At 42.2% G+C, this 11,957-nt stretch overlaps 1 protein-coding gene across 2 annotated transcripts in view; it reads right to left on the reverse strand.

Annotated features, from left to right (window-relative positions):
• Window positions 1-219: 219 nt before the first annotated feature.
• CEP76 (centrosomal protein 76) overlaps window positions 220-11,957 on the reverse strand; it is a 41,988-nt gene continuing 30,250 nt past the window's right edge. For both annotated transcript variants that reach the window (XM_014582354.1, XM_014582353.1), the window contains exon 13: window positions 220-393. In XM_014582354.1, the coding sequence (XP_014437840.1) occupies window positions 313-393 (81 nt within the window). In that variant the 3' untranslated portion in view covers window positions 220-312. The remainder of the gene's footprint in view (window positions 394-11,957) is intronic.

Consider the following 11,957-nt stretch of genomic DNA (forward strand, 5'->3'; position numbering starts at 1 on the left):
GGTCGTCAAAAAAGTCATGATGTATTTTTCCATGCTTTTCTATGCAAAAATACACCACGACTTTCACGACGACCCAATAATTAAAATGTCCAAACAAACCAACATTGATGTGTCTTTTTCAAAGTGTTGTGAAGTCTGTGGGAAATGACAGCATGTTGCTCTGAATATGATCGTAGTTTTCATTGATTTTATTGTATTTATTAAAAAATGGAATCCTTGAGGCTTTTTCTTATATTCACTTATCATTTTTGCAGAATAAATGTACTTCATGCTTCATACTCTGGATGTACTGGCTGTGTGGCTCTGAGTCTTTCAAGCAGCACGGCCTTCAGGGAACACAGTCTGTAGCCCAAGCATATCCCACTCCCAATTGCTCCTAAGAGGCACATTCACCTAGAAAAGTACACCAAAAAGGAAGAAAAAAACAGAACAGCGTATTTTTTGATGTTATAACCTAAATTTTTATTGCCCACGATTATAATACTGTATAAACTTACAGTGGTATTCTGTGCTTTCCAAATGCTTTCTTCGGTTGTACAACTTGAAGGGTCAGATATTATTGTCCTTGTCTTATAGAGGAGAAAATACAGTCGCAGGACTAGTAAATGAAGCTCAGATAGAATCCAGGCCTCCTGACCAACCCAACTTTCCTGCTACATTACATCTTTCTAAACTAGTGAAGAGCAAGAAAAAGTCCTGACACCTCATCCCTCATCCTATCAGGCATGAATACCTAAAAAGCAGATGCTTTAAAATGTGTACATACCAGGGCCGGCAGGTGGCATGGTGGTTAAGGGCGCTGGACTCTTACATGGCCGACTGCAGTTCGAGTCCTGGACTTGGCTTGCTTGCTTTCTCTCTCTCTCTGGTCAAATTAAAATAAACAAAGTAAATAAAATAATTCTTTAAAAAAATTATACATACCAATATGATTGATTAAACTTTTGTTCTTATGAATTTATTAGAGGTTTTTGCCTTTGGGCATATGCACTCACTGGAGACAGACAGAGATGGGGACAGTGAGAGAAAAAGTGAGAAATCACCCCCGAGGGAAGATGGCCATGCCATAATCTTGAGATTCTCCATTTTCCTATTGGGACCTTGGACATGCATGTGCATGCACACACACCGGGGATGAGTTTTAAGCCATGGGGTCTGGGATGTAAACCATGGCCAGCCACTTGGGAGACCAGTGATGTAACCGCTATACCATCTGCCGGTCCCAGGCATTTAAAAGTTTCACCACAGCTCATCTCCCCATAGTAATTATTTTCAAAGTGGTCTATATTATCCATATCCGTCAAAGGATTATAAATGATCACTCCATTATAGAGGCAGAATTCCATCAATAATCATAAATGCATTTTTTTTGAGAGAGGTTTTTGCTATAGGGCACATGCACTCGCCAGAGAGAGAGCCAGACGGGCAGCGACAGAAAGCGAGAAATCATCCCCCAAGGGGGATGGCCACACCACAATCCCTTCTCCTCCATTCTCCTCTCGGGATCCTGGGCACGCACGCACACGTGCCCGGCTTGAGTTTTAAGCCACCAGGTCCGAGATGTGAACCGCAGTCGACTACGTGGGAGTCCAGCGACATAGCCATTACGCTGTTGGTCCCCAAAATATATATTTTTTAAAGAATTATTTTATTTAACTTATTTATTTAAACTTGACCAGAGAGGGAACAGAGAGAGAGAGAGTAAGCCACCAGGTCTGGGTCTTTGAACCATAGTCAGTCATGTGCCCTTAGCCACCATACCACCTGCCGTTCCCCCTCCCTAAATATTTTTTTCAAACCTCCATTATTTAACTTTTGCTGTTCTGTATAGAGAAAAGATGGCCTTTCTCATTGCTCAAAAGAGGCTGTCCTTCGTACCTAATGTACAGGAGGCAAAGGTCTAGAGCTTGCCTAGCACTTGTTTTCCACTTTGACCCCATTAGGAGGCTAATTTCTCTTCCAAGGTTAGCATGTAACCAATGTAAAATACGGTTTCCTCTTAATTCAACGGAATAAACAATAAAGTAAACACATTCTAGCTGGCCTTTAAGCTTGCCTTGGTAATTTTGTGGAAGGGTGTAGTTACGGCTCTGTTCCTTACACTTGTGCTTTTCTCTTAGGTTGCTCTGGAACTGTCCTGTTTTTCCTGTGCCCTCTTGGTCCATTCTAGTAAGAGTTATGCAACAGTGTCTTTCCCTTATTGGCTACACATGTTCGTTCCTCTTGGGAACTAGAAGTGTAACCCTTGCTCCCACTTTATGCCTGGCATTGACTCCTTCCCCAGCCATGTTAAAAGACTGACTGACAGCGACATTCATAAAAACATGACACCCCGGATCTCAACGTAAAGTTACAAGAGAGTATTTTTTAAAATCATTATTTTATTTAACTTTATTTATTTTAATTTTACCAGAGAGGAGCAGAGTGTGTGAGAGAGAGCAAGAGACCAGAGAGGCAAAGAGTGTGGAGGTGGGGGGAGTGAAAAAGCAAGCCGCCAGGTCCAGTATTTAAACCGTGGTCAACCATGTGGGGGTCTAGCACCCTTAACCACCATGCCACCTACCAGCCCCACAAAAGAGTATTTTAAGCAAACTTCCTAATACTATTTTTTGGATGGTATTAATGTTATTTCCTTGCAAAATGTTGTCATGGTCATTCTTTAACTATGATATTGTCATAAGGCTGTATACATTTCCAGTATTAACTCCACTGAACAATATTCATTGTTTTCATTTTAGCATAACAAAGTTTCATTTTATTTATGATTTGGGATTATATATCTTGGGCTAAATTTCCTTACTCAAAACACAGTACTGAAGTAACCACCACCTAGATAATTTAACCCAACTGTTCAAATTCTTTTTTTTTAAGTTGCACATGCACTCGCCATAGACAGATAAAGTGAGAAATCACCCCTTGCAGGGATGGTCATGTCGCATTCTCCTCTATGGATTTTGAGTGCACATGTGTGCAACACACACACACACACACACGGGCCCAGCATGATTCTCAAGCCCCCATGTCTGGAACACAAACGGGTAGTCGGCCAATGTAGGTAGTCAACCATGTGGGATCCAGCACCTCAACCTCCACACCCTCCGCTGTTTTTTTGTTTTGTTTTAAAATTTTGCTATAGGGCATATATGCTCATCAGAAAGAGACAGAGAGAGGGAGAAAGCATCCTTCAATGAAGAATGGTCATGCCACAAACCCTTCTCAATTTCTCTATCCTGTTAAGATTTTAGGTATCCACACACAAGCACCTAGCATGTTTTTCAAGCCTGTGAGGCTGGGATCCTAACTGCACGGCCAGCCACATGGGATCTAGCTCCCTTAACCACTAGGCAACAGAGCTGGCCATCAACTATCCACAATCTTTATTCTGATTTTACACTAAAACAAAGGACAGTTATCCAACATTCCTATAAAGATATCCACAGATATTTGAAATTCTAGGCAACTTAGCAATTTCTAATTTCTCTCCCACTCAAGCAAGCATATCATTATGCAAGAGAATGAACAGGACATAATTAAAAGTCTATAGTATAGTGTTAAGAGAGATTTTTGCTATAGAGTGCCTATGCTCATCAGAGAGACAGACAGAAAGTGAAAAATCATCCCCCAGGGAGGATAGCCACACCACAGTCCCTCCTCCATTTTCCTCCTGGGATCCTAGGGGCACACACACACACACATGCTCAGTGTGAATTTTAAGTTACTGGGTCCAGGACTGGAGCCAAGGTCGACTATGTGGGAGTCCAGCGATGTAATCGTTATGCCACCTGCTGGTCCCATTTTTTTCTTTTCTTTTTAGGTTTTTGCAGAGGGTGTGTACAGAGAGAGAGAGAAAGGAAGTGAGAAATCACCCCCTAGGGTGATGGCCATGCCACAGTCCCTTCTCCAGTCTCCTCTCAGGATTTTGGGCACACACGCACATGCACCCAGTGTGATGTTTTTCTTTATAAACATTTATTTATCCGTTTTGATTTTCAAGCTGCCAGGTCCACAATTTGAAGTCAGTTGGCCATGTGGGAATATAGTGTCTTAACCACCATGCCACCTTCTAGCCCCACCAGTATGATTTTTCTTTTACTTTTGAGAGCTTTTTGCTATAGGGCACAAGTACGTGTGCTTCCTGGAGAGACAGAGACAAAAAGCAATAAATCATGCCCCAGGGAGGATGGCCATCCTTCTCCATTCCCCTCTCAGAATCTTGCACACATATACACATGTGCCCAGCATGAGTTTTAAGTTGCTGAGTCAAGACTCGAACTGTGGTCAACTCCATGGGCATCCAGCGATGTAGTGATGTAACCATTACAGCATCTGCTGGTCCCTTGGTGTGATTTTTTTCAAGCTGGTGGGTCCAGTGCTTGGATTACCATTGGCCACATGGAGTCTAGCACCTTAACTACCATGCCACTTGCTGGCCAAGACTATGTTTTAATCATTTAAAAATCATATTGGGACCCAAATAAATTTTTAATTAGTAAATTTTATCTCTATGATTGATTTAAAAATCACTTTGTCTTGCATTTTTCTATAGCTAAACTATAAATTTGTATTCCCCCTCAAGAAATGTGATGCTCTTCCTTATAAATTACATTCCCTGATTTTCTTGTGAATCTACTTCAAGGAAATCCAGGTGTTCAATATGCTTGCTCGCAGTTTGCTCCATACAGGTGGTTGTTAAATCAGAATATCTGAGCTACCAACTGAGCTGATCCTTCTGGAGGAAGTATGGTTGAACAACCGAGACCACTGGGTAGTTGAAGAGAAGACCACACGTCCTGAGCTCCTCAGTCTGGTGTGAGGCAACGACAGCTGATAATGGGATATGCAGTTACCGGACATCACTGGTCCCAAGCCATTGCTCCTGCTAGCCACTGCCACAAACACTGTAGGAATGCCATCCCCTTCACATTCAACTTTAATCCTCAGAGTTTTATCCGGCCCTTTATGGGTAGATGTTACCTGGAGTTCAAAGGGAATGTCAAAATTTCCACATGCTTTCCAGATTTTTTCAGTGATCGAGAACGTACACTGAGACCAACAATACAACACTGCATTGAATTTCTGGTTTCAGAAAATACTCTCTCTGCAGCCCACTCAAAGTTTCTCTACTATCTGGAGTCCTTCAGGAGTTACCCTCAGCCTCCCATCCCCCCACCCCCCCAAAAAAGAAGTTTTTGCTATAGGGTGCATGTACCTCAGCTATTGCCATTACCCTAAGTAGGCCCAACCACCACTGGGCTGGGAAGAGTCACTGAAATCTCAAAATTCTTTTTTTTTTTCTTTTAACTCTTTTAAGACTTATTTATTTAATTACATTTGTTATTATTTTTTTTAATTTGACCAGACAGAGACAGAGAGAAAGGGAAAGCAAGAAAGCAAGTCCCCAAGTTCAGGGCTTGATCGGTACTCAGCCATGTGAGAATCCAGCATTTTTAACCACTACGCCACCTGTCAGCCCCAATTTTTTTTTTTAAAGTTTATCTATTTATTCTGGGGTAGGCATGCACCCCCAACAGGATCTTCATGGCATGATCCACTACCAGTCTCAGCCAGACACACAGAATCACAGACACACACTGTAGGTCCAGCATGCTTAGGGAGGTTCTGGGATGTGAACCAACAACCTTTCCCACTCAGATCCATTTGTGGTACCACTGGGCCAATGCTGGGCCCCAATGAATTCTTTCAAAGCACCTGAAAATTGTGTAAAATAGCCAAGAAGAAAGTTTATAAAGTAACAAATTTATTATCGATCTCAAGAGGTTATCTAAACTAAATCTATAACAGCAGATAGATCAACCTTTATAATACAAATTTTACAAGGAAGCAAAGGAGATCCAGAAAAATTAGACTGCTTTAGTCTTACAGTTACTGAGTCAGGTATGAAAACTATAACACCAGGATTCTGCCATTAAGTTTGTTTTTTAAAATTTTTTATTATTATAATTTTTAAATTTTCTATAGGGCACACATGTTCACTAGAGACAGAGAGAGAGAGAGAGAGAGAGAAAGTGAGAAAGCAAGTCTCCAACCATAGCTGGCCATGTGGGAGTCCAGGAACTTAACTACCATTTAAAATTTGCTGGCCCCTGCCATTAAGTTTTAGCTATGAAGTTTGTAACACGAAAATAAGCATTTTTCAGAGATTAAGTAGCATACCAAAAGATCAGACTCCTTCACATTTTTAGAAGAAAAATATACCACTTAATGACATTTAAAAAATACATTAATAACATGTGAAAAAGAACATTGCCAGGAAAATTTAAAATTATAACTTGAATTTATTTCTTCTACCATATTTAACCTCTACATAGAACATACAAACTATTTATCTGGTTGTTATAATTAAGCTTATCAAAAAACTGAAGTTCTATTTTAACATCTTTGAATTACTTCAAACACTTTAGTTTTAAGTAATATATTGCTGGGAGTGGGGTGGGGGGAGTAATCAAGTCTTATTCCAAACATTATGTGTAACTATAGTTCAAAAAAATTAAAATTATTTGTAACTAGAATTAAGCCAATAACTCAGAAGCCAATTCTTTTTTATTTTTATTTTTTGGAGAGGTTTTTGCTATAGTGTACGCTCGCCAGGAAAACAGAGAGAGATAGAGAGATAGAAAATGAGAAATCACCCCCAGGGGGAAGGCCACGCTGCAATCCCTTCTCCTCCATTCTCCTCTCAGGATCTTGGGCATGCACGCCCATGTGCCTGGCATGAGTTTAAGCTACTGGGTCTGGGACTTGAACTGCAATCGACTACATGGGAGTCCAAAGACACAGCCATTAAGCCAACTGTTGGTCCCCTTTTTAAGGAGTGTGAGACAGAGCTGGAGAGACAGAGACAGAGAGACAAAAAGCAAGAAATCACCCCCCAGGAAGGATGATCACATTGTAATTCCTCCTCCTCTATTCTCCTCTTGGGATTTTGGGCTAGCATGCACATGCACCCGGCATGAGTTTTAAGCCACAGGGTCCGAGACTTGAACTGTAGTCAACTACATGGGAGTCCAGTGACGTAACCATTATGCCAACTTCTGGTTCCAAATCAAAAGCTAATTCTAACAGAAGTGTATGAAAAACCTTAGGGCAACCATATTAAAAGAAAAAAAATAAAACAAAAAAATACTGATGGCAGCTGCAATGCTAGTGTAACAAACACTCCACACCCCAGTGGCCATGTAAGAAGGATCTGGATTCCCAAGACAAAGTCTCCATATACACATAGAGTGGGTAGGTGCACGCCCATAACCCGGGCTAGCTGAAGATGGAGCTAGGATCACAGTATGAAGACCCTGTTGAGAGTACATCTTTCTCTGCCTCTCCTTTTTTAAAAAAGAATTAATTTTATTATTTTTTCTTCTAAATTTGCTATAGGGCATGTATGCTCACCAGAGAAAGAGGGAGGGAAAGTGAGAAAGCAAGCCACCAGGTCCAGGACCCGAACCACAGTCAGTCATGTGGGAGTCCAGTGCCTTAATCACCATGCCACCTGCTGGCCGACTAGTTTCTGTCTTTAATAGAAGAACTAAACTTTAAAAAATAATAATTTTTATTTATAATTATTAATTTTCATATCTTCTTTTGTAAAATAATTCTTTTTTAAATAATTATTTTATTTAACTTTATTTACTGTCATTATTTTAATATTTCCAGAGAGATACACACAGTGAGAGAGAGGGAAAGTGAGAAAGCAAGCCTCCAGGTCTGGGGCTTGAACCATGGTCGACTATGTGGGAGTCTAGCACCTTAACCACCACATCACCTGCCAGCCTTAATTTTCAGATTTTCTACAGAGTATGTGTTCTCACCAGAGGGAGAAAAAGTAAGAAAGCATGCCACCAGATCTGGGACTCAAACCACAATTGACCATATGGGAGTCCAGCATCTTAACCACACCACCTGCTGGTCCCAGATAAACAAACTTTAAAAAATGCACGTAGTTGGGCCAGCAGGTGGTGTGGTGGTTAAAGTGCTGGACTCCCATATGGCTGACTGCAGTTTAAGTCTCAAACCTGGCAGTCTGAATGCCCAAAATCCTGGAGGGGAATGGAGAAGGGATTGCTGTGTGGTCATCCCTCCTGGAGGGTGATTTCTCACTTTCCCTTTCTGTCTATCTCCTCTCTGGCATGCATCCTATGGGAAAAGCCTTAAGAAAATGAAGTGAGGGGCCAGCACGTGGCATGGGGGTTAAGGGTGCTGGACTCTCACATAGCCGACTATGGTTTGAGCTCTGGATCTGGCAGTTTGCTTTCTCACTCTCCCTCTCTCTCTCTCACTCTGTCTTTCTCTGGTCAAATAAGTTAAATAAAATAATTCTAAAATAAAATGAAGTGATCAAATCATTAAACAATTTAAGATGCTACACTAGAAAATATTCACTAAACACAAGAGAGCAGTAACAAGGTATAAAGAAACAAAAAAAGCCATGAGACAAAGTAAAATGGCAGACATAAATCCAACTATATCTATATGAGTGGCAGTCAGTAGCGTTATTCAGGCCTCCAGAGCTGGATGCCACATGCTGACTATAGTTTGAAACCTGGGTGTGGCTTGGCCTGAAACAGGCTGGACAAGTGCATACATGCATAAGATCCTGGTAAGCTCAAGCACTGAAGATCACTGTATGACCAGGTCCTGTAGTAAGTGCCTCCCATTTTCTCTCTTTCTCTTGCATGTGTATGTACACTCTATGAACAAAATAACAACAACAACATTAAATGTGAATGGAGTTAATCCAATTAAAATGCAGAGGCTGTTTAGGTTGGACTTGGGTTTAGCCAGAGAGTATGTGTATTTGCCAGAGACAGAGAGAGAGAGAAACAAAGTAAGAAATCACTCCCCTGTGGGGATGGTCCTGCCACAAATCCTTCTCCATTTCTTCCTTTCAGGATTTTGGGCACATATGCACACATGTTGGTGTTTCTCATGTGTCTGGGTCTGGAACTTGAACTGTGCGTGCTATTGGCCATGTAGGATCTAGCTGCCTTCACCACCACATCACCAGATGACCTACAAGGCTAGATTTGAACAAAAAAGATTTAAGGTCAGCCAGTGGTATGGTGGATCAAAGCGGCCAGATCCCATATGATCAACTGTCCCAAAAGTGGCAGCTTGAAAAACACATGGAGGGGACCAGCAATTAACGTAATGGCTATATTGCTGGAATCACATGTTGTTGACCACAGTTTGAATCCCAGACTCGGTGACTTAAACTTACGCCAGGCACATGTGCATGCATGCCCAAAATCCTGAGAGGAGAATGGAGAAGGGACTGCAGTGTGGCCATCCCCCCAGGGGGTGATTTCTTGCTCTCTCTCTCTCTCTCTCGGTCTCTCTGGCGAGCACACGCGCCCTATAGCAAAAACCTCACTGAAAAAGAAAAAAAAGAAAAACACACTGGGAATGTGTCCATGCATGTCTAAAATCCCAAAAAAACAGAGGAGATGGGACCATAGGGGGGTCATGCCCCCTCTGGGATGCTTCCTCACTTTCCCTCTATTTCTCTATGTCTCTCACTCTTTGGCAAGTGCACACTCACTGTACCAAATTAAAAAAAATTTTTAAATTAGGGCCTATAAGTGGCATGGTGGTTAAGAGTACTGACACCCAGATGGCTAACCGCGGCTCAAGTCCCAGACCTGGCAGCTTGCTTTCTCACTTTTCCTCTCTCACTCTGTCCCTCTCTAGTCAAATCAAATCAATCAATCAAGTTAAATAAAAAAACTTTTTGTAGGTGATTATTATATATATATGCATATATATATATATATATATACATACATACATACACGCACACAATATTTTATATATATATAAAATATATTGATTAGAGAAAGACAGAGAGGAAAAGTGAGAAAGCAAGCCACCAGGTCCAGGATTTGAATTGTGGTTGGCTAATGTGGGAGTCCAGCACCTTAGCCACCATGCCACTTACAAGTCCTAAAAAATAGGACCAGCTGTTGGCGTAATGACTATGTCGCTGGACTCCCATGTAGTTGACCGCGGTTTGAGTCCCGGACCCGGTGGCTTAAACTCACGCCAGGCACGTGTGCGTGCATGCCCAAGATCCCGAGAGGAGAATGGAGAAGGGATTACGGTGTGGCCATCCCCCCTGGGGGGTGATTTCTTGCTTTCTGTCTCTGTCTCTCTCTGTCTGGTGAGCGCACGTGCCCTATAGCAAAAAACAAAAAACTTTAAGGGACCAGCAGTTAGTGTAATGGCTATGTCGCTGGACTCCCATGTAGTTGACCACAGTTTGAATCCTGGACATGGTGGCTTAAACTCACGCTGAGCCCATGTGTCTGGGTGTCCAAGATCCTGAAAGGAGAAGGGAGAAGGGATTGTGGTGTGGCCATCTCCCCAGGGGGGTGATTTCTCGCTGTCTCTCTGTCTCTGTCTTTCAGGCGAGCGCACGTGCCCTATAGCAAAAATCTCTCAAAAAAAATTTTTTTTAAACTTTCATACTTCAAAAGACACCATCAGAACATGAAGAACAAAGCCAGCAGGTGGTGTGAAGATTAAGGCATTGGACTCCCATATGCCCAGTTGCGATTCGAGTCCCAGACCTGATGGCTTGTTTTCTCACTTCCCCTAAATGTCTCTGGTGAGTGCATGGGCCTCGTAGCAAACTAAATAATATCAATTAGGTCCAGAAGATGGCATAGTGGTTATGTCACTGGATTTTCACATGGCTGACTGTGGACTGAGTCCCGGATCTGGCGGATTGAAACATGCTGGCACGTGTGTGTGCATGCCCAAAATCCCGAGAGGAGACTAGAGAAGGGATTGCGCCATGGCCATCCCCCCCGGGGGATGATTTCTCACTGTCTGTCTGTCTGTCTCCATCTCTCTGGCAAGCACACATGCCCTATAGCAAAAAATCTCTCTTACAAAAAAAACAAGTGGGACCAGCAGGTGGCATAGTGGTTAAGGCACTGGACACTCCCACATGGCCAACTGCAGTTCAAGTCCTTGACCTGATGACTTGCTTTCTCACTTTCCCTCTCTCTGTCTCTCTCTCTCTGGTCAAATTAAAATACATGAACAAATAAAATTAAATAAATAATTATTTCAAAAAAATAGTAATAGGGACTAGCAGATGGTGTAATGGTTATGTCACCAGACTCCCACATAGTCGTGTAGTCGACTGTGGTTTGAGTGCGGGTCCCGGCAGCTTAAAACTCATGCTGGGCACATGTGCGTGCATGCCCAAAGTCCTGAGAAGAGAATAGCGGAGAAAGGATTATGGTGTGGCCATCCCCCCTAGGGGTGAGTTCTCTCTTTCTGTCCCTCTCTGTCTCTCTGGCAAGCGTACATGCCCTATAGCAAAAATCTCTCTCAAAAAAAAAAGTAATAAAAAAAATTAAATGAATAATTCTAAATAATAAATAGGACACAAAGAAACAATTTATAGAATAGGAAAAAATATTTACGAATCATCTATCTGACTTAAAAAAAAATTATATCTGGGCCGGTAGGTGGCATGGTGGCTAAGGCGCTGGACTCCCACATGGTTGAATGCAGTTCAAGTCCTGGACATGGCAGTTTGCTTTCTCACTTCCCATTTCAGTCTCTCTCTCTCTCTGTCCTTCTGTGGTTAAAATAATAATGATGATGATGATGATGATGATAGGGATCAGCGCATGGTGTAATGCTTATATCACTGGACTCCCACATAGTCGACTGCAGTTGAGTCCTGGACCTGGTGGCGTAAACTCACACTGGGTATGTGTGCATGTGTGCCCAAGGTCCCAAGAAGAGAATGGAGGAGAAGGGATTCTGGCGTGGTCATCTCCCCGGGGGGGGTGATTTCTCTCTTTCTATCTCTCTGGTGAGCACATGCACCCTATAGCAAAAAATCTTCTCTTTTTTTGGGAGAGGTTTTTACTATAGGGCGCATGAGCTCGCCAGACAGAGAGACAGAGAGATAGCGAGAAATC

Source organism: Tupaia chinensis, unplaced genomic scaffold (genome assembly GCF_000334495.1).
Source record: "Tupaia chinensis unplaced genomic scaffold, TupChi_1.0 Scaffold143584_1, whole genome shotgun sequence".
Classification (NCBI taxonomy): domain Eukaryota; kingdom Metazoa; phylum Chordata; class Mammalia; order Scandentia; family Tupaiidae; genus Tupaia; species Tupaia belangeri.